The following is a 27,626-nucleotide window of genomic DNA, read 5'->3' on the forward strand; positions in this document are numbered from 1 at the left end:
ATAAAGGGCCCCACAGTTTGTTGGGAATCTTCTGGAAGTTTGCCAAGCAACCCAGACCCAGATGTTTAAAAGGAATGATGTAGTTATTCACACAATATGTCAAGACATTCATTTTCTTTAGACCGAGCTTCAACATTAAATGCTGGCGTATGCTTGACCGGACATTTGCAAAAGCTTTTTTTTTTTTTTTTTCGTGACTATTTCTTCCACCTCTGAGACTTCTCAGTGAGTCATGAAAAAAATAAGGGGTATAGCAATAAAACGGTATTGGTGCAGAATAGAGACAGGCATTTCTCCCAGCCAGCTAAATGCTAGTGCTGAAAGGACACTAAGCACAGGTTGTCTCTCAACCGCTGTGACAGGCCGTGCAGCCGAGGATTTCACTGTGTTGAGTAAAAGGATAAAGGTAGGGGAGGAGGGACGAGAGCAGAGGAGGCTGAGGTGAAGCCAGTCAACTGTGTACACCTTCATGTCACCGGTGTGTGTGTGTTTTGTGCGTGTTTGTGTGTGTGTGTGTGTGTGTGTGTGTGTGTGGAGTTCTAAAGCTCCCAACAGGAGGGAGCACAGAGTCATCTCCTCTGGTCAATACAGCCTAATTCGCCACAGGTAGCAGCCATCCTCAAAGGTGATTTCCCTCCAGCTCAACTGTGCTGAAGCCTCTCATCCACACCGTGGGGCCTGTGGTGATAGTAGTGGTGGTGTGTGTGTGTGTGTGTGTGTGTGTGTGTGTGTGTGTGTGTGCGTGTGCTATCAGCAAGACCCATTATCCAATGGAGGCAATAGATATGGAGGTGTTGCTGCCCGGGGTCTAGCTGCCTTTCCCCCAATCCACTGGAAGACAGAAACTGTCTCCAGCTCAGACCCATTGTTCGTGAATCTTCCTGTCGTCGTCTTCTATGTGCGCCTCCATCATCTCTCTTTCCTTCTCCATTTCCCCTGCCCTGCCCCTGACTCCCTCCTCTCTTTCGCTCTGTCTCTCCAATGTCGGTTGTTCTGCTGAGGACGACTGTGCTCGGCTCAAGCAGTGTAACTGCACCTCTTCACATTCTCTGCATGCTCTACAGGCAGCCTAATGGAGGAAATCAAAGAACTCAAATGCGATTAGAGTCAGTGTGCACGTTGCATTCCAATCGGAGCTCTTTCGATTGATATAGCTCATCCTTTTGAATTCAACCGGGGGGGGGGGGGGGGGGGTCATCTTTTGTTAGTTTTTACTTGTAGATGTGGAGCAGATTTATATCAAATAGTTTAGTGTTTATGAACATTTCCTCTATGACACTCTCGTGTTCAACTTTTATGAAATGTAATTGCAGTGTAGCCCACACTTCTCTGGCATATCGCATGAAAAATGTCTTCATAGTTTTTCCTTAGTGGCTCATGTTAAATATAAAGAGTGCACTATTTCCTCCTTCCCAGGACTGAAACATATTGTTTTTGCCCGAGGCATTGCATGAGTTACTGCACACCTGCTTTATCAGAGTATGAGTTGTAGCAAGAAAAGAACTGTAAAATGAATGTTCAGGCACCGTGGCTACATATACAGGTTCTGTGTTAGTGAGATTTAATCAGCCATGCCGCAAAATCTCCCAGGCATGAATGATTGCCAGGCAGGAGGATGTTACTGTAATTATTGCATTGTTCATTGCCGACTGAGTGCCTTGGATAAGCCATAGTCAACGGGAACGTAAATACGCTTGTTGCACAAAGCACTTAGCAGCAATTGACACAACAGGATCCTTGGACTTATAAGCATGACATTGTTGAGGAAAAGAAAATATATGAATGTTAGTTACAGGGGACACCGTTAAGGTTTAGTGGCACATGAGGGCATCTGCCCACTAGAAGGCCAAGGTTTGAATACCTGCCAAAGCAACATACTTCATACAGTCCACATAATGCACCCCAGGGTTGTCACACTAATTAGCTGACCTCACACAGCAACCGCAGGTCAAACTGCATCATGTTTTCATAACGCAGTCCCAGAGAGAATCCAATTCCATAAATCATGGAGCCGATAATGTTCTCCTCACTTGACTCCACAAAATGTGATGGCTCTGTACCCTCTGTCTCTTCACAGCTCCACCACTCTCAGAAGTCACCACGTCCCCTCAGCCTCAGAAAACTACAACCACCACCACAACAACCACAGCGCACTGGGGTGTGGCCAACACTACCACCACAACAGGGCTCAAGGAGGGCAGCAGGGGAGCAGCCAGGCCGCCTCCTGTGATTCCACAGACTACTTCCCCTCCGCCCCTCGAGTCCTTCCCTTTACCCGAGCGCTTCTGCGAGGCCACCGAGAAACGAGACATAATGTGGCCTCAGACCCAGAGGGGCATGCTCGTGGAGCGACCTTGCCCCAAGGGAACACGAGGTAAACAGGGCTCCCTCTTACCGCCGGGCCGCGTGCTTTCTGCTTTCAATATGACCTGAGGCATCCCAAGAGAGCATCCCTTGTTAGAGTTTGTGAGATGTTGTCTGATAATCTTGCATACAACCTTTTTATCTATAAAGAGCATCAGCTGACGTAGGTGTTCAGGGAATCAGTGTTTATAATGGTATTAGGTTTTAGCTGTGCAATTCCAGGTCGACAACATGATTTAGCAATCTGTAACGGCTGCTTTGCAGAGGAGCAGGCTCAGCTGCTTCTCCTGCAGCTCGCGTGGAGACGAGCATCCCTCATTTGATTGTGTGTGAAATCGTGTTAGCGCTCCGAGTTCATCAGGCACTGGGATAATTAGGAACGGGGAAAGAGTTGCTGCCACTTTGTTGGTGTTGAAAAAATATTCAGAAACAATATTGATGACTTAACATGTTTGGAGTTTACTGTATCCAACAATTTCAATTTAATTTGTCCTTTGATCCTTAGCATCCAGACAGTATTACCAGATTAGCACAGTGAGAAAGACAAAATATCCTTCAGGGCGGATATTTCTGTGTGCACACAAACAAGCCAACATTCTCTGGCTTCATTTTCTAATTTGATTTGACTTGATGAAAGTGGACTATTCTGTTCTTGTTTTCCTCTGTCAGGCACGGCCTCTTATTCGTGTGTCCTTTCCACTGGGGCCTGGCACCCAAAGGGCCCTGATCTCAGCAACTGTACCTCCCACTGGGTCAACCAAGTAGCACAAAAGGTCTGTATGCGCTCTGCGGAAGTGGAATGTGTTTCTTAAAAAAAAACAGAGGGAGATGCACAAAATAATGTGAATACATCCTTGTTACAGAGATGGCTGCAAAAGCTCAGTGAGATGAGCTTGAAAGCTGCATTTATCAGCTATAAAAGAGGTCCGCAAAATGTGAAGAATCTGTTCAAATTGCAGATGCATCAGTCAACATAATGGCAAAATGATGTCAGACATGCATACATTTGTATTGGCAAGCAGCTCTTTGTGCACCTGTTTTTTTTTACTTTCCACACAATAGAACAAACTGCCGTTTCAAGGACTCACTCAAGTGTGATTTGATGTCAGAAACAGGGCTGTACGGAAACCCTCCAAGTCTGTCTCCTAGCATGCTTGTGAACGTTTTTTTCCCCTCTCTGCCCCCCCCCCCGCAGATCCGCAGCGGTGAAAATGCAGCTAACTTGGCCAACGAGTTAGCCAAGCACACCAAAGGCCCCATCTTTGCCGGGGACGTCAGCTCCTCGGTGCGCCTGATGGAGCAGCTGGTGGACATCCTGGACGCTCAGCTACAGGAGCTCAGACCCAGCGAGAAGGACTCTGCAGGACGGAGCTTCAACAAGGTAAAAATCCTGCATAACTTAAGACACGATATGGAACAGCAGAATGGATTACAGTGTGCCCCAAAACAATGCAGTAGTGTGAAAAGTAGTAGATATGTGTTGTCACATATAGCCTGCCTTTTATTCTCTTTGTGCAGGATAGCTGACAGACAAGACGAAAACAAAAATAGCAGTTATGGTATTTCAGACTGGCATGTATCAGAGATCTGTGTTAACAGCAGTGTTTGTACATTTGTAGTATTATGATGTGTCAGGAGTCTCTGGGGGGAAAATACAGCATGTCATAAAGGTGAGCTTAAGCACTTTTTACACTTGGACCTCCAGGTAAGTGGGTACATGAGATGGGGGAGTGACTGGATAAGTCATTCAGCAGTAACTTTGTATCTCGACCACTCAGTCAGGGCCTTGTTTCCACAAAGCCTTTACTCAAAGGTCATGAACGTGTGCAAATTATGTGTCTATTTTTTATCTGTTCTTTTTCTTTTCTAATAAAAAAAAGCTTCAAAAACGAGAAAGGACATGCAGGGCGTACATGAAGGTACAGGAGCAATGCCTCTGCCCTCTCTGCTTGCTGCCGTCCCCTCCTCCATTCCTGTGCTACTGTATATGCCCCAGTCCAAGTTCAGCAGCATGTACCCTCTGCACTGTCATGTACTCCCTCCTCCCTGTGCTTCCTGCTTTTTTTTTTTTTTTGAGTAATTGCCTTACACACAGTCGTACACAAAGTGCTTTCTAAAGTCCGAGAGAAGTCATGTCCAATTACCGAGGTGGCTCCCTTACATGGATGTGTCTCTGTGTTCTTTCCCATCCCTCTATGCGTTGACAGCGATAGTGTATTTTGTTTTTCATTCTGTTTCTCCCTATTGTATGTTTTCTAAGTGTTTACTCAAGATTGCACGTCTGGATGCGTAACACCACAACTCAAACAAACAACCTGTTCTCACATCCCTCTCATTATTCATTTGCTGAAGGATTTTCTGCATTGTTACATTTTCCATTCAATATAAAAACCCTCCTGAATATTGCATCAAACAAGGATATATTGTAGAAGCAGCCCCCCCCCGCGCTTCTGGCACAACTTCAGCCTACTTCCACGGGTCATAGAGAAGGATTTCTTCAAATCTTTTTCTCTTTTTCTTTTCAAGGACGATCACCTGGCCTTTCACTGTGAAAATTGTGGCTCTTGTTTAACGAGGACATCGGTTTTAGGTCATAGATGTCATTTGTTTCATAAATTAAAGGTGCAAATCTTTAGCTCTATCTGGTTAATAGGGCTAATAGTTAGTCAGGTTAAACCATTTCTTTCTTCCTTTCCTTGAATGCTGGTTGGGTTCATACATCAAAAGTATTTTGGTCATATACGTATATCCCTCAACCATTAGGGGGATCAGTGTCCTCCACCTGCCATCAAAGTCACCCCCCTCGATCCAAATCTCTCCTTCGGGAGGGTGTCAAAATGGATCGAGCTAATTAGCCAGTCAACAGCCGTACGTTCATAAAAAGAATGGAGGAAAAGCGAAGATATACATGTTTGTGCTTACACCACCTCCCTAAAATCATCTCATCATCATTTGGTTTTTAATGCCACGTAGTAATGTCAAAGTAGATTTTTTTTTTGCCATAGGAAACACAGTGTTAGAGAGGTTGTGTCGATGTAAATGACAGCATTTATTTGACTAATGACAGCATGAGAGGATTTGGGACAGATATCGTCGAGTCAGCAGTATCTGACATCTGCCATACTTGACGCAACATCACTATAGCTGCCCCCCCAACCTTTCCACCAGCCGTCGACGGCATTGATTACCAGATTAGACACATTGATTTGATTACTTCCTGAAGAAAACTCGGCATTGTCTGGATCCCACGCCCAGTTTATCCTCTATCTGTCCTGAGCTGTTCATGTGGCAGAAAGGCTGGAAAAATGTTTGCACAAAGGATACAATTCAATTCAACTATTTTACATATAATTGTTTTATTCCTGATTTTTGCAGAGTGACTTAATGACCTTTGGCACACTTATATATTTGAACTTGAGGACACGTTGACTGCGGGTCAAATGTTAGCTTTGCAATTGGAGAGTTTTAATTGAGGACAGCTTTTTGCAATTTGACTTTAATCAGGCCATTTCTTAATATCCTGCTCTCGGACAGACCCGACACAGTGTCTGCCCCGATGCAGCGTCCTTGAAAAAGAAACTGAATCAATAAAATTACAATAACGATGTCTTTCTTATTCTGTAACTGTCTGTAATTAAGCTTGTCATATATATATATATATATATATATATATATATATATATATATATATATATATACAACCAAAGACTAAATGTCACTTTAGATTCTTCTTCTTCTTCTTCTTTTTTTTTCCATCACATTCATTTGAATTCTCACAGATGTGATGCTTCAGCACAGCCTTTCATCCATTTCAGTGTCTGCATGTCTGTGCTTATGCTTGCAAACTAATTTATTTATTTTACTCAAGTAGCTTTTGTTTTTGTTTGTTTTTGTGTATTTGTTTGTCTGCTTTGACACAGGCTATTGTGGACACGGTAGATAACCTTCTGCGTCCAGAGGCCTTGAAGTCATGGCAAGACATGAACAGCACGGAGCAAACGCACGCCGCCACCATGTTACTCGATACTCTGGAGGAAGGTGCCTTTGTCCTTGCCGACAACCTCATGGAACCGGCCATTGTCAAAGTTCCTGCCGACAATATAAGTAAGTAAACAAGAGTTCGCGGTAAGCAAATGACAAAGAGTTCTTGATTGATGCAGGCTCATTTAATTCGATTACTTTCAATTCATTGAGAGGGTAACTCCTGTGATGGGAAAACAAGGCCGCCTCATAAAAAAGGACTTTGTTTTCATAATAAGCGTTTAAACCTCGGGGGAAAAGAAAAACAACGCATATTAGGTTTAACGAGTCGCTTACTGACAAAGTGATGAATATCAGACAATTAAATAGACTGGATTCTCTGATTGCGCACGCTTAGTTTATAAATGTATGCGTCTAGACCTTGTAACTCTATACATTAATGTGAACATTAGCCTGCTGTGGAGTCACGAAAAGCACATTGTTTATCCACAGCCTCCATCTCTCATTTTCTTCTGCTTTTAGACCATATAAGGAAGGCTTCTCCTTCATTGTTTCTTTCTCTGCAGGTCTGTTTTATTCACATTAGTAAGAGTCTCACAAGGATGAAATGATCACTTTGAGATTGTCGTTTTTGTCATTTTGTAGATCCAGCGTTTGAGCCATTAACATGCCCCTTGGGTCTGTGCTAAGAGTTGTGTAGAAATATCAGGAAGAAAGCTTTCAATATTCTCCACTGTTTCGTTTGTATACCCTTTGTGTCTTAGTCAAACAGTCTGTAGTGACCGATATATAATGTTCTCGTCCTTTCACCATCAACCCATCCTCTGCCTTTTTCTGCACCTGGCAGTCCTGGATGTGTATGTACTCAGCACCGATGGCCAGGTCCAGGATTTTAAATTTCCACAATCCAGCAAAAGTGGTGTCTCAATCCAGCTGTCTGCCAACACTGTCAAGCTCCACAGTCGGAATGGTAAGCTCTCTCAAACATACCAAAAGAAAATAAAGATAGAAACACTTGATCAAGATAGTTCTGCTTACTCTAAAAAAAAAACAAATTTGAAGTGCAATATGTGTGTTTGACTTTAGCTCCTATTCTTGTTTCTGTGACAAGGTAAAGAGTCTGTATTAGTGTCGGTGCTCAACAAAGGAGTTTATCTCAAAAACTCCAAGCCGTGTGGATTTGGCTGAAAAATGAGAGGATTTTAAAAGCGTTCCGTCTTTATCTCTCACTCATCTTTCACTCATTCTTGCAGTTCCTTTGTTGAATATTTTTAATGGAATTACATTGGAATAAATTGGGAGTGTTTATATTTTTAGTCCTCATTTTGTCACCGCAGATTTTTTCTTCATACGTTGTCTAAATTGTTCAGGAAGCTTGATCATTTTTTTTTTTCTCATCCTCCGATGGTCTTTCACTTTCGACAGGAGTCGCCAAGCTGGTCTTTGTGCTCTACAAAAATCTGGGCCAGTTCCTCAGCGCCGAAAACGCCACCATCAAGATGGCCAACGAGGCTTACGGCCGCAATGTGTCGGTGGCCGTCAACTCTGACATCATCGCTGCCTCAATCAACAAGGAGTCCAGCCGTGTATTCATCAATGACCCAGTGATTTTTACCCTGGAGCACATTGACGTGAGTCTCCCTGCTATAGAGTGAATGAAGAGGTCATATTAAAAAACACCAGGAGGGAACATCCAGAGTAGACAGAGATCTACAATTTGAATTGTAAATGTCTGGCTAGGTCAGCCGGCAGTTTATTTAAGTCATTGAACATCAAATCAAAGGAGTCTTTAGAACCTAAGTGAATTCTTAATGAAAACTAATTCTTTAATCAACATTGGGATATAAATGATACCCATTTTCTTTTATAGTGGGGGAAATTAACTCCTAGATTAGCCGTACAATCTAGGATGAAATTACTGGCGCACCAATTATCTTTCGTCTTTTAAAGTTGTCACTAGAGTTCCCAGAGGGCCGCGCGTGACTCCATTCTTTATCAGAGAAATTGTGCAATTCCAAAAGACATGCCGTCAAACAATTATGCTTCTCTTGTTATTAAGGCCTCGACTATGCTTTGGTTGAATTGGCAACCATGTGCCAAATGATACACAACATATGAATTGCTTCATAAGAGCTGTGAAGTGAAAGATCCGCATCCATATCAGTGCGGAAAAAAATACTTTGTATGAGTAGGGGGTAAATGGCCTCTGTGTTTCTACATGTACTTCAATTTCAGGCAGTCAATTATTTGGACACTTAACCATATCTCTTGTTATCTGCAGATGGAGCACTACTTCAACTCCAATTGCTCCTTCTGGAATTACTCTGAGAGGAGCATGATGGGCTACTGGTCCACCCAAGGCTGCAAACTCCTGGACTCCAATAAAACACACACCACCTGCTCCTGCAGCCATCTCACCAACTTTGCCATCCTCATGGCGCACCGTGAAGTCTCAGTATGTCGCGTCCATTTTTTTATGTCCTCCAGTTTGCTTTCAAACTCACCTGCAGTATTTAAGACTTTTTTTCCTATTTGATAAGAACCTACAGACCTACTTTATTCAAGACTTAAGTAACGTTCCCTCGCTAAGCGGTCACCCTCCATCTCAGATAATGACCTCAATATAAACATGAGCTGTGAACAGTTCAGCGAATCAGTGATTTTTAAAGACCTAAAGTGGTGAAAGTAAAAAGAAGAATAAGCATAATTTGGTTTGTGGCCCCCTCCGATATATCTTTAGTCCCCTTTGGGATTGGAACCTGTTTTGTACTCTTACAGTAGGAGGCTTTTGCTCTCTTGTCGATCTCAGTTCTAGAAGATTTATATTTTCTGTTTTTCAAGCACAAATGATCATTTTAAGGTGACATTCAATGGAATACGTAAAGGCAGTTTGGTGATGCTAATTGGGTCACAAGATTTAAAACGTAAAATGTTTCACACATCCCTCACAGAGCTGAAAGAAAAACATGTTGGCGTCTTTCTTTTCCCTAACATATTTAGAAATTTTCCGTTTATCTTTTATTTCCTCCAGGTTAACGACAGAGTGCATGAACTGCTCCTGACTGTCATCACTCGAGTCGGGATCGTGGTGTCCCTCGTCTGCCTCACCATCAGCATCTTCACCTTCTGCTTCTTCCGGGGCCTGCAGAGTGATCGCAACACCATCCACAAGAACCTGTGTATTAATCTTTTCATCGCAGAGTTAATATTCCTAATTGGTATCGATATGACGGAACCCAGGGTAAGCTGGAACGATTGCACCCTATTGATTTGAGTTTGATTCATTCTCTTCTCACTTTATCTCCTTCCCCCCCCCCCCAAACAAAACAAAAGTCCCTTTCAGAGTGAAATGGATGAGGCGTTAAGCATTGTTTGTTTCTAACCTTCTCTGCTTGTACCCGACATGACGTGAGCGGGACAGCACCATTAATATAGATTACTAAGGGGCCATGTCTTCCACTTGACAGCTCTTTTTTCCTCTTTCACTTAAAGCCACCGTGTCATGGCTGACCCTGCATCCATAACATTTTTATCTTTTTCTTTTCCACGTACATTTTCTCTAGAAGAACAGAAACGTTTTTCCTGCGCGCAGCTGAGCTTCATGATTAAATCTACTAACTCTACCCTTACAATACACATGGTATTTAAATTTCTGCCGTGCTGATGGAAAGCTAAACCTGTGCATAGTCAGAGCCCATGTGGTGAATGAATATTCATTACTTTTTTCATCAATTTCACTGAATGGCTGAGGCAGCAGCGGTGTCTTTTCAGTGGGTTTTAATAAAAGATCGGGTATATGATATACAATTTTCAATAAAGAAAGTGCTATAGAGATTTCTCTTGTCATGTTTAAATCATTTTTGCACTACAAGTTAATCTAAAAAAATCCCCCCATTTTATAGAAACTGTTATCGTACCGTTATCGATTTTTCTTGTTTTTACTTCTAATATTTATTGTTATTTATGCTAATTGTTCCCACTCAGATTGGATGCGCCATCATTGCAGGGATCCTCCACTTCTTCTTCCTGGCGTCCTTCTCCTGGATGTGTCTTGAGGGGGTCCAGCTGTACCTCATGCTCGTGGAGGTCTTTGAGAGCGAATACTCACGGAAAAAGTACTACTACGTGTCCGGTTACCTCTTCCCTGCTATTGTGGTCGGTGTCTCCGCAGCTATCGACTACAGGAGCTACGGGACCAAGAAAGCGTAAGTGCAGCTTTCTGAACAAATCCTTGGAAATGCAGAGCAGACACGCTGGATGCTGCATTGTGCGGGCTTACCTGCTGTGACTGTATGTGGCAGCTTTTGAAAAAAAAATAAAAAATCTCCTCATCATTTCTGCCAGGGCTTTACGTGCATCCCCGAAGCTACTGAAACATTTGAGCTCCTTTTGCCAGGGATGGGCAGCTGTTCAATTTTTTATGTCATTTGAAAGTGGCTGACAGACTCAACACTGTGGTTTCAGGGGGGGCCGTAGCTACATTAATGCCTTTCTGCTTAAAGACCCTCCTGTGACCTCTTGTTTGTAAATGCTCTCTTAAAGAGAAGAGCACTGTGCCGAAAAAGCCTTTTACGTAGATTAATCTCGGCTAAGACCCAGCTATCAAGAGGGGCTACTTTGTGTCTGCCCTGTGTTTTGTACAACTGTTTTAATTGTGACAGGAGCGTTAAAGCGCTTCAAGCTAAATATTGACTCGAAATTTCACACTCAATGTCCAATGTCATCAGCCCAAGCAACCAAAAAATTAATTTCTTTCCATTAATATTTGGCCACAGGATGATATTTTTTTTTGGAGTGTACGCTGCCCCAAGTTGAAGTGTGTGCTTCTTATTTATTACAGGTGCTGGCTAAGTGTGGACAATCACTTCATATGGAGTTTTATAGGACCTGTCACCTTTATCATCATGGTAAGCCGTTTTATTTTTCTTTGAATACTGCCACTGAGTGAGGAAGGGACTGGGAGCTTGAGATGACAGAGATGACGGAGAGCGATAAAGGAAGTGAGATGGTTGAACTGAAGGAAAAGTCAGCAGGTTTTTTGCTCCACAGTGATGACAGGTTAATTTTACGCCAAAGACAGATTTCGAGGCATCCGACAATTCTCCCTGCCTCTTACCGCCTGACAAGGATCGGGATTTGTTAGTCCACTTTAACCTCGCTTCCACACAATTCCCATGAAGTCTCACATTACAGGCATCACCTAACGGTCTTCCATTTAGACTTTTTATGATATGAAGGAACAAAAGAATATGAGAAAATGGCCTTAAGGTGTGCATTTTACAGCCCATACTGAAGCTCCTTTTTTCCTCCTCTGCAACAGGAGTGCGCCTTGTGTGTTTTTCTGCCTACAGTAAATAGCAGGTGTCAGTGTTGGGGAGAAAAAGAAAAGCAAAGGCACATTTCTTTTTGGTCAAGGACCGTCAGGGGTGAAGGACATACCGCATATCATAATGACATATGTCCCATTGAGCCATGCAATTATTTACTGGTCATGACATTATTATCTCCCGCTCCATCAGAGAGGCTCAGAAGAATGAGACCTTAGGGAGTCTTCCCTCCCTGCGCAAAAAAAAAAGAAATAGCAGGTGGTATTCCTCAGATATATCCTCTCAGCCCACCATGCCATGTATTGCTTTGCCCTCATGCACACGAAGGGAAGAGGAAGCTCTGCAAACTTGTCCCGCTGCTGTGCGGGGAGGACGGGTGGTATTTGTTCAGCACTGTGTTCATTATCCGGCATAATGGTTGGTACTGTATCTACAGATGCAGTGACCTCTGTTGAACATCAAACTGACACTGGAAATATAGCGGAGAGAGGGGGCACCCATGTCAAATTCCAGCAAGTCTCTCTGCGCACCATTGGCAGACCGCTAGCAGCTTTCAAAGTAAAGAAATAGTGCAACTCTTTGTCTGTGTTGGAACAGAATAGATGAAAAAGGAATCTGCTCACTGCACTGCATTTCACAGTTTTGTCAAAAAGAGACATTGCCACTCAATGTAGGGCGACTGTGGCTAAGTGGATAGCAGGGCCGTCTTTCAATCAGAGGGTCAGCAGTTCAATCTCCAGCTCTGCTAGTCGCATGTCGATGTGTCCTTGAGCAAGACACTTAACCCCAAGAATTTTTTTTTCCTCTCTCTTCACCATGCGTTGAATGTGTGAGCTTATAATTGAGAGAAAGCTAACATTGTATTAAAACAAACATCTTTCTCCCTGTCTCAGCAAATGCTCTGTCAGCCACATAGGAATATGTTTTCGTCTGCCTAAATTGGGCCCTCATTTCTTTTTCCAATCGTGTGTGTTGCTTCCATAATGATTTGAATGAAAAATGCGTCTGCAGTGGAAATGATGATCAGGATCCCCGGTGGTGATGACCGGAGAGATAGAATCATGACCCTGTGAGGAGCTAATGTATTGTAGCAGAGCTAATGTGTGACAGGAATGAGGTTTTGCAGCACTGGCTCAGGCATCGCACACTGCTCCTCTGATTCTGTGCAACAATTGACTCAAAAAGACAAAGTACTGTGGAAAGGGGCATCTCAGGGGAGCATGCAGGAGCAAGGTTTGTCTACACCATTCGTGACCCTGGTTTCTCTACAAATTGGCTTTGTCCTTGTCAATGAGGGAGAGGGAGAGGAGGAGAAAAGGCACATGAGCAAAAGAAAAAAGAGAGAAAACAGTGCTGCTTTGGCTCATGTCTGGATCCCCACCCGCCGCCCAAGCCATGTTTGTGCCAAATAACATCGGTTTTTGACCTAGGGTGGTCATGCTTTTTTTTCTCATCCTTTTGTTACTTCTCCCCTTTTTCTTATTTTCCCTGTTTGTTTGTTTTTTTATTTTTGCTCCTGGCTGAAACAGGCCCTGAATACTGACTGAAAACAAAAGCTGGTGGAAGGCATTTAGATTCTTGTTCTTTGGCAGAGGTTTCCCTGTCTCTGGGCACAGGGGGTATTAGCTCCATGAAAGGGCAACATGGAAGTAATGAGTGGTGGGGGGAGCCATTAGTATGCTTGAGATAGCTTCAACACAAGGCCTCTTAGATCATGACACGTCGGGAGCAGTTCTTATCATCCGGACAGCTCCATCTGCACCTTTAATATTTTATCCCCAGCAGTTCATTTAGAGTTCAGTGTGTACACACACAGTCCACTTCAGTACAAAAAAAAAAAAAAAGCTTTCTCCTCAGTCCCAGTGTGGCGAGGTGCTTCTGCATGGCTTGCAGTGATGATTCAGAGGCAGAGTGAAGGATAGAAGCAAAGCAACTTCGCTCTAGCCAGGGGATCCCCCAGGAAGGGCTGCGAGAGCATGTCGGTGGGGGAGGGAACATGTGCCGTGCTGCTGTGTTACTTTAAAGTACTGTGTCCCTCTCCTCTGTCTCATTGGATCCATGTCACCACTCTAGGCTGTGTGAAAGGGTTTTTCAAAAGTCCTCGCCCTCCTGTCCGTCGTCCCCTCCCCCACTGTCTGACTCATAGATGGAAATAATGGCTGATAGCTGCGAATCAAAACATAGTTTCAGTGCTGTCTGTGATATAAAAGGTTTCACAATTCAGGATTCCCCCCCTTCTCTTTTTACTGCCTGGGTTATTGTGAGCAGCGCTGTGAGTTGATTGCATGTGGAGGGGTGATGTATTGATCACAGGCAGTCTTTTGATAGCAGCGTGCTCCAGAACATGGACAATTTATGTTCAAGAGTGAATGCTCTGAGTCCAGCACACAAAGGTCATTCATTTATTTCATGCTCTCATACTGGCAATCTGCTTTTTTTCTTCTGATAACAAGATACCACGGAAATACACTGTTTATAATGCTCACCTGGGAAAAAAAGAAAGCTTTGGTTATTACAAATGTATGCGCATGCCTCTGACATAGCAGCCGCTGTATTCTTCGGTGTTTCTGATTCACACTTACATTTCTTTTAGATATTCCTTGGCATTATTTATACATACCTGGCTTGCAGTACAAACACAGTGTGGTTCCTCTGCTGTGAGTGCATGTACATGCTGTGTCAGGGACTACTTTGCCCCAAAATAAATGTTTTTGAAGTAAATTATTTGGAGCAGCTCCTTGCTGGCCCGACCAGCCTTTGTGTCTCTAAATCACGGTATTGATTTTCAAGGTACCGAATAAATGCACTCTGAAGCACAGCACATAGTATCCTTGTCTCAACCTGATATGTGCCACTGCCTCCCTTATGATTTAATACATTCAAGCAAGCAAGCAAGCTCCATCTCCCTCTTTCTTTCTCTCTTTTTTCATCTGTCCACACACAAGAATCGAACAAAATATAGCATGTTCCCTCAAGGCTTTTATAGCTGGTTTCACCTTATAGTATTTCACTATGTGCATAAAATGATATGCAGTTGTTTTGTACAACAAGAGAGTCTCTTATTTCTCCTGCTACATTTCATTCCCTTCTGACTTTGCCAGACTGCTGCTGTGTGGCTGTTTCATTCTTTCTTTTTTTTTTTTTTTTACTGTGATGGATTTTAATGCATTTCCATGCTCTTATTGATATAGAATGACACTAAATTTGGCGCCAGTCGCCCCCGTCTGAGCCTGGCTGGAACGATAGATGTTTATTGGATTAGTCTGTGGACATGCAGAGATTTGAAGGCTGTCCTCTTTTAATGCTTAGAGACAAATTAACAGGTTTTTTTTTTTCTCTGTGCCTGCTAAATCTTGCGTCATACATCTTCATGTATTAACACTGTCATTACTCTGTTTCGACAGCTCAATCTCATCTTCCTGGTCATCACAATGTACAAAATGGTGAAGCACTCTACCACCCTGAAACCAGACTCCAGCCGAATGGAGAATATAAAGTAAGTAAAGGGTGAAATGCTGAAGAACCCCCCCCCCCCACACACAATTCTCCTGCTTATCAGCAATTTAACACTGGTGCTGTTCCGGCACCAGCCCCAGGAAAACTAAGTCTATTTTACTCTTACGGTAATGATTTTTTTTTTTTTTTTCAATTCTTTTTTTTTTGTGCTTAAGAATGTTTCATGGAAAAAAAATGCTTTACCTTCCCCACCTCCCAGACAAATTCCACTGCCGTACTACCGTTTTTATTTTTCCGTCGGAAATGATCCCGATAAGAAGGTCCACCAGAGAAATGCATTATTTTGACTCTCGAGATGTCACATTTGCACAGTTTTGTAATGAGACTTTTGGCATGATGACTACACATAGAGTCATCTTTTAGCCTTTTGTTGTATTTCTTTCGAGCCACTAGCCACAGAATTGCACGGGCATGACACACACTCATCACTCTACGGCTGCAGCTTAACTATGCGCTGTTAGCTCTGGTAGGGCGGGGTACAGCGGAACAGTTACCATGTGTGGCCAATGGAACATGTCAAACCTTTTTTTTTTTTTTGAGATCTCGGCATCAGAAAAAAATTCCTTCACTACACAACCGCCACCACCCGACCACCAGCCCACTATCCCCTGCAAGCTAAGGCTTTCAGCAATTATCACGTTTTCTGCTTCGGGAAGTTTTTCTGAATCACTAACTGTTTTGCTTTGTTGTTTTTTTTGCACTTCTGTGAAAACAATATTTATTGCTCTTTATTGCAGGCTGAAAATCAAGGCCTTTTCCATTTGGGGTGATATGGTTTTGTTACTCGCAGTAGCAAAAGCCCCACGTTCTGCACAATTGTATTTCTTCCACCACTCTGTGTAGGAGCAGCAGTGTGGCTGTTTTCATCCAGTGCTTGTTATTTTTCATTTTTCCTTAAATGATTGTGTGCAACATTACAGCACTGTAGTAAAACTGCAATCTGGGAGAACAGTCGGAAAAGTTCTTATTTAGACTTCTGGGTTTATTTGAGATCGACAACTCTCTTATCAAGCAAACCACAACAGAACACATGTACTGAACATGGTAGCACTCCACATGGTGTGCATTTGTACTTGGATGAAATGATTTCTCTTATGCTTACACTGCGGAAAGACATGGTGTATTAACAGCTGTTTCCCTGTGTATTTTTGTGCTGAAGTTCGGTCTGAACGTCAGTTTAGCACCAGTGTCATTGCATGTTGCATGAGAAGGCAACGTTAACGCACACCCTGTCCTTTCTCTTCTCCTGCCATTCTCCTCCTCTCTCTGTTCTGCGATCCACACCAGTAATTATCGCGTTTGTGATGGCTACTATAATACAGATTTGCCTGGGTAAGCTTCTACTATATACCTCAGATAATTTATGTCACCCACACATCACCACCCACGCATTCAATAGCATAAATGCAAATTCGACCACAGAGAAATGTGCTCTGACTTTTGTAATTGAATCAACTCTGTCAGACTCTTTGCCTCCCGTGGTTTCCCTCGGATCAAAGTTGAAGATATCGTACTCTAATGCCGACTAACGCACACTGTTATGCGCTCTGATCTAATTGTGTTTCTCTCTTCCTGCTTATCATGCTCTCTAGCTATGAAGATAATAAACGGTTTATCAAGTAAGGACATGTTGCCCAGAAGTCTCGTCTTCAGCTTGTAGTTTATCCTCTCTCCCCGTTTATTCTGTCTTTCTTTTCCTTTTCTCCGCCGGTTCATACTCTTCCAAACTGCAGCTTCAAAGCTACTCATCCACTGTCCTTGTGACTGCTCACCTTCACCGTGTCCATCATCTTGAAATTCAGTGTTGTTGTTGTTGTTGTGTTTGAGCGCTGACCTGTGACCGCTGCTGGTGTCTGAAGGCTCCACAGGACCTTCACACACGAGGCCGGGAATCTCCTTTTTTCCTTGAACTCTTTCCACATCTGCCTAGTTCTCCAGCTCTGATAACACACTCACTAGATAAATATTAAGTATATAATAGTATCAAATGATTTTATTTTTTTTTTTAACACGCTGTGCTTGCTGATTATGCTGGTCTGTATGTTCTAACACATAAGTTATTTACAGAAAACCAGATTAAGGTTTTGCTTCCTTCTTGTCTGTTTGAAGGCAGGGACTGCATTCCAGTTTGGGCTGAGAGTGTGTGTGTGTGTGTGGATGGAGGTGTGGGGACGGTCGGGAAAGGGTTTGTGAGGTTTCATAGGTGTTGTTTGTCATTTTATTGTTTTCCTCTCACCTGGTTTACAGCTTTTTTCCTATTTTTTCATAGTGATGGTGATTGCAAAACCCACTCATCATCCTGTCAGATCACTAAATGCCTCTCACGCTGGATTCGTCCTCTCCTTTTGTTTTTGGTTTTGCTGTCCTTCAGATCCTGGGTCATGGGTGCCTTCGCTTTGCTGTGTCTGCTGGGTCTCACCTGGTCCTTTGGTCTCTTCTTCATCAATGAGGCCTCGATTGTCATGGCATACCTCTTCACCATATTCAACACCTTCCAGGGAATGTTCATCTTCATCTTCCACTGTCTCCTCCAAAAAAAAGTAAGTTTCTCATCATCCGCAGTGCTCAAAGACAAGGGATTTCTCTTTCAAGGTGAAACGTTCCTGAATTTGAACAAACCTTTGCACCAGAATGCAGAATACCCAGAGCACCACATGCTGATATAAAGAACAAACACTGCTGGCTTCAAGATCTTGGCTAAGTCATATGTAAAGTCAACAACGTACTGTAGGTAAACACTCAGCTGTTTGCTCACGCAGGTCCGCAAAGAGTACAGCAAGTGCTTCCGCCACACGTACTGCTGCGGAGGGCTGCCGACCGAGAGCTCACACGGTTCTGCAAAGACTTCCACCACACGGACCAGCGCACGCTACTCTTCTGGTACACAGGTAGACCACCAGCTTCATACTGTCAAAGACTCGCCGAGTGTCAAAACATAGAAGAGCACAGTGTTTCCACACACACACTGTCACCATACAGCTCATTTCGATTTATAAACCCCAAAGTTTAAACAATTGCTCACGAGAATGTACTGTCATCATTAGCATCGAGCACTTTAGCTTCAGAGGTAGATCAAGTGACACAAACATGATGCCACATTATACAAGCAGCATCTGCTGTACTGCATGAGTACCTTTCTTCTGTTCTGCCCCCTTTAGCACTTGCTTTTATCTTTTTTTCTCACTAACGTCATGTGCATGGGAAATAGTACTGCACTGTTTGAAGAGCATTGCAGGCACATTCTACTGCGGGGAGAGAAAACGACAGAAAAACTTATTTGCTTTATCCCTTTCTTGTTAAAAGCTAATAGTCCTTATTAGGCGATACCTCCAGATGTATTGTGCTTATGGAGAAGCATCCCTTTTATACTTTAACCACCAGCCTTATTCAAGGTACTTGTGGCTGGAGCTGAAGTCGTTCAAAAGTTGACTCACATTAATTAGTTTTGAAAGACATACAGAGAAAGTGAGCATTAGTGCTGCCCTTGCCTCACTGCATACTAGTATGCATGTGAGGAGTGGTAAAGTCACTAGTACTGTATGTACATAGCGAATCAATGGAAGTTGATCTGAAAGGTGAGCGGGCTTGTTTAAAGTCCTAATGACTGTCCCTTGTTGACCTGACAGAGTCGTATCAGGAGAATGTGGAATGACACCGTAAGAAAGCAATCCGAGTCCTCCTTTATCTCAGGTGACATCAACAGCACCTCCACCCTTAACCAAGGTCAGTTCACACCTCATGTCTCTCCACATGCACACCTATGCACACATTTCATCATCCAGCTAAAAATACCTCCTTCAAGTTCCAATGATCTCACACCGCAGTATAGGATCCTAATCGTAATAAATGCCTTCAGTTTGAAAAGACAGAGCACTTCAGTCAAAAAAAAAAGGAAAAAGAGATGTAGACCTTTAGTCTAGTCTCCGGGTTCTGCCAACGAAGGATTACGAAAATCCGTCCTTAAATACTCTGCGCTCTGTCATTCTGGCTGCTAACGTCGGTCTCAAATTGGGGCAAGACTGGAGGAGAGTTTTTTTTTATTTAAGTGCTTGCTGTCTAAAGTTCATAACCAGGCTCAGGGGAAACATCGACAAAACTAAAAAGGGGGAAAAAAAACAACAACTTTTATTTCAGGAAAATCTTAACGCGCAGAGAGAGGCCATTTGTTGCCTGGCATGTAAGGTGACCTCTGTTACTTTACAGGGGGATTTATGAGGGAGGGAGGGAAAAAAAAACTGCCATTTATTATTTAGCTTGAGCACAAACATGATGATGAGAAGATGATGTTCAACTCTGACTGACCTGGAGTGCTTAGTGTGATGTTAGGCTTTCTGCTGCCTCTGAAATGGCTTTCCAAGCATGCAAAGGAAGAGAGGGTTTACACCGAGGTGGTTTAACTTCCCTCCCTCCTCTACCCTCCACCGACTCCTGTCGCTGCCGCTCTTTGCCTTCGCTTTCTGTTTTGCTACCACTTCACACAAGGAAAACATTACACCCAGGGCCTTGAAGCACGTTTTGACTCCCCAATACAACTGTAACAATATAGACGTAGGGCTTTTTTTTTTTTAGCCCCTACAGTACCGTTTCTTGGAGATGTTAATGTTAAGGTTGGATATTGATCACTCCGGGGTGTAGCAGCCTAGTTACCCTGGAGTGTCGGTGCACTAAAGGAGGGCTCTATCTCCTGGAAGCACTTCCCTGTCATTAAAAACATCCCTGGAGACTTCCCAACATGACAGATGGCATTTAACACTGGTGATAAATGGCAGTTGAAATACCTCAGATCCTTAAAACACAGGGGGGGGGAAAAACTGCAAGTAACATGAGGTTTGCGATGGTATGGCCAAATTTGAGCCTAAAAAAAGATTTTGATATAAAAAACTTGGAAGAGGGGAGATTTTATATTTGGACCTGGTTCAAACAGTGAAATATTTGCCCATGGTTTGTGGTATTAATATTAAGTAAATACGACTTGTGAAAAACAATAAGCACAATGCATTTTACATATATTTTTTTAAATGAACAACCTGCAACGCACATAATAAATGAACGTGAGAAGTAAAAAAACTAATGTACCTCATGGTTGTAAAATGGCAGGAAGGCCTGTAAACGTTTTTTTATGCGCATGCAGAAGAAGCTGGTTTCTTGCTTCTCCCCAGTCGCTTCTCAAAATTCAATCTGCGTTCTCAACTTCAAAATAAACACCCTAGTTTCAGATTTTGGCAGACACCCTGGGCGACACTTCACGCCTCGAAAGACAAAATTTCAACAAAATTTCTTTTTTCTTTTCTCCATGAAACTTTCAATCACTGTCGGCTGACTGCACCACACTTAACTCCTCTTCTGTCTTGCCACTCCAGGAATGACCGGGAATTATCTACTAACAAATCCTCTTCTTCGACCACAAGGCACTAACAACCCTTATAACACCTTACTGGCCGAGACAGTCGTGTGTAACAACCCCACGGCTCCAGTGTTTAACGCGCCAGGTGTGCTTACTTAATACTTTCACCTGCATTCAGGCTTTTCTTCTCTCTTTGCCTCCTTTGTTTCTCTTCCTCTTTGTCTCTTCAGTTGAGTATACAGAGGCCAAATGAAAAGCAGGATGTTCTGCAGTATCGCCTTTCCTTCTGAATCATTGTCTCCCAAATACTCGATACAGTACATACTGTGCGCACATGTTTTCATGTAGAACGGAGATTTCCGTGGCTCGTCTCGACCCACCCTCTGTGTTCTCATATTTCTCTTATCCAAACTGAGCGGGACATAATGATTAAGATGGGGAAGAGATACTACATGCTCTGCCTTGAGATAATGTAAACAGTGGTGTGTTGACCTGAAGCTGTATTATAAACTGCATGATTATTAAGATTTATGCTCCTGAATTTGTCAGGTGCTCTGTTCTTTTTTGTGTGTTTTAGAGGGAGCTTTCCCTTTAAAACATGTTACAGTGCAATCAAAATCTATGCGGCTTAATGCAGATCCACTTAATGCAACTTTGGCATTACGTTGTCTAATGTATAGATATATTTGGTAATCGCTGATATACTAAAAAAAAAAGTCACTATATCTCAATTGCACATGGCATTTAAGCATATCACTGTTAAGGCTGCTGCGATTATGTGTGTTATTCTATTTTGATACTGAAATGGCATCTTTTGTCATGTTTTGTGCTTTTCCCCTGTGCTTCCCCTCTAGTGACCTTCAGAGAGACAAGTATGGGAGTAAAACTTAACTTTGCCTATCAAATGTAAATTTTCTTTCCGCATGCTTATTAAAAACAACCAAAACCCCGGCACAATCACTTGGTTTACTTTAGGCCATTAACACACACTCAGTGAGCAAGTGGTTCACAAACTTATCCACCCAAATTCTACTCTAATCTGAAAAGAAATAAAAAGATTTATCTCGTCATTTGAAGAAATCTTCCAGATCTGACAGCTTTATCGCAAATGCCCAAAAAAAACTCCGCTTCTCTCTCTCTTCTGCTTAATTTGTGATTTTTATCCGACCAAAAATGTGTCGCTTTTTTTCTGGCAGAAAGAAGCATTTTTTTTATCGAGGTCTCATTTTCTTTTCTTTCATTTATTTTCTCCCAAAATGTCTGTCCTCTGTCCTGTGGCATTCAGCACTCTGTGTCCAGTAGTATTCCCCTCACACCTTTCCAGGCAGCACCTGTCTGGACACTAAATTGCCTCCTAGCAGGCACAAACACATGGATGTCATGGCAGCAGCTGTTTCTTTTTTCCTTATTCTCCCTTTTTTCCCCCACAGCTTTCTTGTCATTTCTCTTAATTTCCAATAGGCTCTGTGAAAGCTGCACTTTTAACATGCCTCTTACAATCACAATTACTCCCCCCTTATTTTGGACAAAGACAAACCTTTCTGTAAAATATCCTATTCGTCTTCATCTTAATTTTTTACATCTGCGTTCTTCAAGGACTCACGTTAACCATAGCAGAGCACATTTTTTCCTTTATCTCCTCTCTCAATCACGGCGTAGCTAATATTTATCCTCATTTCGGCTGTTTTCCATGACCTCCATGCTTTGAGAAATTCCTCACATGACCTCTGCAGCGGCTGTGTTATTCTTGAGCTGTTCTGCTAGTGACCGGGGTCTCACTGGGAACTGTCACTCTGACGGATGCCAAGTGCCGGGCTGCGGGCAAGCTCTGACCTTTGCCAGCTTTGGGTACACAAGCTGCCAACTAATGGACAGAAAGTGTACCAACACAAGCGACAAAAACAAAGAAAATGTTTGAAAAAAATTCTTCGTCCACAAAAAAAAAAAAGTAGCTGTTGGCTAATTCACGAAAGTAAAAGCTCTTTTATGCTTGTTTGTTTTATTTGCTGAACCCTTGCTCTTGCTAATTTGCAGTTAAGACTTTTACTTTACGTTGTGTTGTTCTTTTGAGTGATTCTTCTTCATGTTACAATAAATCATTTTACTTTCTTTTGTACATCAGCTGCTCTTAGACCAGATAGCCTGAGCAGACAGACATGATGTGAGTTGTCTAAAGTGAGTCTTTTCACCTGCTGTGTGTGGTGATGGTGGAGTGCTGCTTGTGGGCTCCCCTTGTAGTGAGAACAAAGATGGCTGTCCCATGTTGATACATGACTACTTCCCCTTCTCTGTCTATGTCATCTTTTCCCATCTTTTCTCTCTGTTTTTTTTCTTTCCCTCGGCACATCAAACCTATTCGTTGCTAGACAACCTGTTAAGTGTTGTAGCTTGCCCGTTTGTGGCTTCATACTTGTGGACATCTACTTTTGCCCGGTGTGTTGTGATGGTGATTGTATGTGTCTTAATGTTGTTTGGGATCTCTTTCGTTGCTTTGTCACTTCTGTGGCAGACTAGAAGGCACAATGCTCTGCTTATTATGAAGCAATTTTTATAAAGGGACAGTCAAAATGTATATGTGAGAAAGTAAAATGATTTCTCATTGCAAACAATGCATGCACATATATCTGTCTATATATGTATACGTATATGCATATATGTTTATGCATATATGCCTATATGTATATGCATATGCTTGTATGTATATGCTTATACGTCTGTGCATATATGTATATGCATATATTAAGAATTGTGCCTAACTAACGGATTTACAGCATGGCTTAATTTGATTTGAGTTTCTATGTGAAACTGCATCCTAAACAGCATTAAACTCACTTTTGCTCCTTTATATAATGATTATTGCTGTTGACTAATGTAACATCCCCCACATGTCCCCCTCTTTCCAGGGCACTCACTGAACAATGTGGTGAGGGATACAAGTGCAATGGATACTCTACCGCTAAATGGTAACTTTAACAATAGCTACTCACTCCGCAATGGGGATTTTGGCAACAGCGTGCAGGTAGTGGACTGCGGCCTCAGTCTGGACGATGCTGCCTTTGAGAAAATGATCATCTCTGAGCTAGTACACAACAACCTGCGTGCCTGTAACAAAAGCCACCATCAGCAACAGCAGCAGCAGCAGCAGCAGCACCACAGTTTACATCATCCACCCCACCACCAGCAGCCCCCGCAGTACCACCACCATCACCACCACACGGAGCGGGCTCCGCCCAAGGTGACGGTGGTGGGCGGCAGCAGCAGCAGCAGCAGCGAAGACGACGCTATCGTAGCCGACGCTTCGTCTTTGGTGCACGTGGGCGACACGGTGGGTCTTGAGCTGCACCATCAGCAGGAGTTGGAGGCGCCGCTCATCCCCCAGCGGACTCACTCGCTTCTGTACGCACCCCAGAAGAAGGTGAGGACCGATGGGGGAGTTGAAACCTTTGACAGCCAGCTGACACCCACCAACCCCGACGATAGTCTGCAGTCCCCAAACAGAGACTCCTTGTACACTAGTATGCCTAATCTGAGGGACTCTCCATACCCCGAGAGCAGCCCCGACGTGGTGGAGGAGGACCTGTCCCCCTGCAAGGGGAGTGAGACTGAGGACGTTTACTACAAGAGCATGCCTAACCTGGGGGCTGGCCACCAGCTCCAAGCCTATTACCAGATAGGCCGAGGGGGCAGTGATGGTTACATTATTCCTATCACTAAAGATGGCTGCGTCCCTGAAGGCGATGTACGGGAAGGACAGATGCAGTTGGTGACCAGCCTTTAAATGTAGGCTATTTAAATCATCCCCAAACCTCTTCCTCCCCTTTTGCAGCCCTGACCTCGTGAAGGACACACCAGTGAAAGGAAGGGAAGTGATCGTTTTATTTTTGAAGAGAAGCCCGTCATACACACTAGTCATTTACAAACCCTCCTCCTCCAGCTGCATTGCAATCTCCTTTCCCCCAGACATGCCACTCTTCCTCCCTTTCCCTGCAGACCAACAGACTTGATGCACAGCGATGGCAGTGCACAGTTTTAATGAGACTGTACATAAATGCAGAGTCAAATTTCAATTTTAAGAGACAAGCCAACTATGTATTTAAATGTGCTGCTGCTGTTTAAAAATTGAGAAACATTTAAGGTACGAAAATAAAATAAAAGACAAAAAAAAAGAAGCATTACTGGCTCCATCATATCAGCAATTTCCCGGTCAAAAGGTTGTACATACACTTCCCAACATCCTTGTTGAAGCCTGTTTTTTTTATTATTATTGTAAACAAAACAACACCCCTGGACCAGGATGTGGACTCTGTTTATAAAATGTTCCCGATCAGACTGTCAGAAAAGGAATATAAGGTCCTGGTTGCCCAGCGTCGCTCTCCGTCACCTTGAAGTTTGGATTGTATAACCACTAGCAATCAAGCCCCTGGCCTTATATTTTCTCAACTGTACATTGAACTGTTGTCAAGGAAAATGGCTAAAATATATATTTTGTTGTATTGCTAGTGTAAAATTAAAAAATCATGGAAAAAAACGTTAATATGAAGAAACCTTTTAATTGCAAAATTTAACGTTTGAGAAACTATTGTGTAGAAGTTGCACATATGTTATACAGTGTGTTTATGGTTCCAACACTTCATTCATGGTAGTATGTTATGAAAAGAAAGGAGGATTCAACAAATTACAAAGATGCATTATCACTTTTTTTCCACTCGTGAACAGTGTTTTTTTGCTTACTGAGTTCCATTGATCGCCCATTGGAATATGTCTATATGATTTTGCCAAAGTGGCATTGACTTCAGTAGAATGGGAATGCAAAAACCCAGTTAAAGTGATTTATGCATTGCACATTTTTTTTGTGTAATTATGAATGAAACAGATCTTTTTAATAGTCATGGCAGAGTGATGGGCAAGGACTTTTGACAATAGAGTTTCTAGCATAAATGTAGTTCTTCCGCCTGGGTTTGGACATTTTATTTATTAAAATATTTCCAAAAAAATAAATGGGAAATGTGTGAATATTTTCCAGCACTGGTATACATGCTGTACTGTAGCTCATGTTTTTTATGTAAACATGTTACCAAGGGGCTCATCACTTAAGACTGATGTAAAGTTCAACACGTGTATAACAAATAAAATAAATGTGAGATTTTTTGTCAAAATGCCAGTTGCTTTTTAATGGTTTGTGTTTTTGGTACTATTTGAAAAAAACAGGTTTAATTATTTTGCCATGGACAAAATATACTTTTGACTCAGGTTATAAGTAAGTCCAGAGCACCTTGAAGGGTAAAATTGGTGAATTGTTTTCTGGGGAATTTATTTGCTTATTGTTCTGCTTTTTTCTCCAAGCGCTGCAGAGTAGAGAGAGCTCATTTCACCGTATGTGTTAGAGAAGCCAAATCTTTCCATGTGATTCAAAGATGAGAAACTCAGGTAGGAAAATTGCATTGTAAATGTTCCTCTGTGTGGTTGTAACACTAATAAAGGTTGGGAAATGACACTGGTTCACAGCATTGTCCACTTAGTATATTATTGAATGAGCACTAGTCCCGGGCACCATTAAAAAGCCCGGCACTACACAAATCTTGTAAGATGTTGGCTTTAATGCCTGTGTGGGAGTGGAAATGTGTCCATGGATCTAACAAGGGGTCAATGTTACACTTGGCTGCGGTTGTAGAAATATATTACACATATGTCCGAATATGACACGTATTTGCTCTAATTAATGTCTGCAGCTGAAGCCCACAGTCACTTCCTGTACGGTTTATGCCTCAGGTAATGCTAATTTAAGAAGCATTTCAATATATCACCAGTTGAGGTGGAGTGACAGCTACTCAGCAGGGTAGCTGGAAATTGCACTGTTTACCATTTTGGCATTGAAGGAAATGACTCACAACTTAGCAAAAATGCACTTTTTATGTCAGAGCCGGTGCACATAATGCTGTGTGGGCTGCGTGTTGTTTTGACTTTTTCTACAATTACGTGACATTATGTGCAATTATCTGAGGCTACAAATTGTCGGAGAAGAATTCTTCTTCTTTTGTGATCTCTTGTACAAACCCCTTGAATGTCAGTTCGGAATCAGGTGTTGAGGTGATTGTTGACTGTTGAAATGGCAGACATAATGACGTGCATAATAATGGGGGGAGAAAATCATATTGATTTCCATTATGAATCCTTCAACGTAAAGCACCATTTTATTTGTGTGAGAGCCCAACAGTTTGAATATGCAATTTTTTTCCTCAAAGAATCCTTTTTTTATATATAATTACAAATGTTAAAAAATAGTTAGACATTAACAAATTGTACTGTAAATTGGAAAATACAGAAATTATAGAGACAATTCATGTCACCGTGCACTGAGAGGGCATAGTAAAACCTGCCTTATGTGGAGTTAAACTTCACCATCTTTACTGCAGTAAACACTAAAGGAAATGTGTCATTGTTGAAAAGTTGTATCATAATTTGTCTTTGTCCATTGTTTCCAGGAGCACAAATCACAATAGTCACTTCTCACCTCTCACTTTTAACTGAAATAGAACAAAAACTCTTCAGTGCAGGATTCTAATATGAATTCCACATTAACAGCAGAATAGCAGGTAGTCACTCGACTCAAATATAGACAAACAAATAATTGCCAGCCCTTTCCTCACCCCTCTCTCTAACTGCAGTTTGTTTATCCTAACACTGCGACCTTAGACAAGGATAAACGCGGCTGGTAAGCAGGTTTATTTTCCTTATTAAGGGCTGGGAAATATGAGCTTGGATTGGCTATTTGTCTGTGACAGGGAATGTGGACTCGGCACCCTCTAGCTTTGCGTAAGGCCCTCTCACTATGCAAGAGCCTCTCTAATTCCCCGTCTTTTGCTCAGGGAGAGACCTGCCCTTTGTCAAACATTGATTCAGAAGTAGGCCAGGAGCCGAGGGGCTGAGAGCTTGGCTGCTCCCACAGAGGAGCGAGCCGGCCCCTGGAAACCGAGGTAAAGAATGCTGTCAGCAGAATCGTGGTGAAACTGCTGAAGACAGATGTGTTGTTGGCTAAACACAGGCATGAGACTAATATGTGGACAAACATGGATATTTGTGATTGTCGAGTCAGA

The 27,626-nt window shown here is 42.6% G+C and overlaps 1 protein-coding gene across 32 annotated transcripts in view; it reads left to right on the forward strand.

Moving 5' to 3' along the window:
- adgrl2a (adhesion G protein-coupled receptor L2a) overlaps window positions 1-26,031 on the forward strand; it is a 102,423-nt gene extending 76,392 nt beyond the window's left edge. For 5 of the 32 annotated variants that reach the window (XM_031864165.1, XM_031864164.1, XM_031864163.1 and 2 more), the window contains 20 exons: window positions 2,078-2,374; window positions 3,034-3,137; window positions 3,560-3,745; window positions 4,245-4,283; window positions 6,285-6,468; window positions 7,193-7,315; window positions 7,771-7,976; window positions 8,627-8,800; window positions 9,377-9,586; window positions 10,330-10,550; window positions 11,186-11,252; window positions 15,077-15,168; window positions 16,476-16,520; window positions 16,781-16,807; window positions 17,560-17,728; window positions 17,948-18,076; window positions 18,815-18,911; window positions 20,549-20,677; window positions 21,387-21,404; window positions 23,436-26,031. In XM_031864165.1, coding sequence (XP_031720025.1) covers window positions 2,078-2,374; window positions 3,034-3,137; window positions 3,560-3,745; window positions 4,245-4,283; window positions 6,285-6,468; window positions 7,193-7,315; window positions 7,771-7,976; window positions 8,627-8,800; window positions 9,377-9,586; window positions 10,330-10,550; window positions 11,186-11,252; window positions 15,077-15,168; window positions 16,476-16,520; window positions 16,781-16,807; window positions 17,560-17,728; window positions 17,948-18,076; window positions 18,815-18,911; window positions 20,549-20,677; window positions 21,387-21,404; window positions 23,436-24,310 — 3,392 coding nt within the window. In that variant the 3' untranslated portion in view covers window positions 24,311-26,031. Of the gene's footprint in view, window positions 1-2,077; window positions 2,375-3,033; window positions 3,138-3,559; window positions 3,746-4,244; window positions 4,284-6,284; window positions 6,469-7,192; window positions 7,316-7,770; window positions 7,977-8,626; window positions 8,801-9,376; window positions 9,587-10,329; window positions 10,551-11,185; window positions 11,253-15,076; window positions 15,169-16,475; window positions 16,521-16,780; window positions 16,808-17,559; window positions 17,729-17,947; window positions 18,077-18,814; window positions 18,912-20,548; window positions 20,678-21,386; window positions 21,439-22,654; window positions 22,708-23,435 lie in introns of those variants that run through there. The other 27 variants (XM_031864170.1, XM_031864194.1, XM_031864195.1 and 24 more) reach the window with 17 other exon arrangements.
- Window positions 26,032-27,626: the final 1,595 nt, after the last annotated feature.

This window comes from Anarrhichthys ocellatus, unplaced genomic scaffold, assembly GCF_004355925.1.
Source record: "Anarrhichthys ocellatus isolate YVR2014 unplaced genomic scaffold, GSC_Weel_1.0 scaffold30, whole genome shotgun sequence".
Taxonomy (NCBI): domain Eukaryota; kingdom Metazoa; phylum Chordata; class Actinopteri; order Perciformes; family Anarhichadidae; genus Anarrhichthys; species Anarrhichthys ocellatus.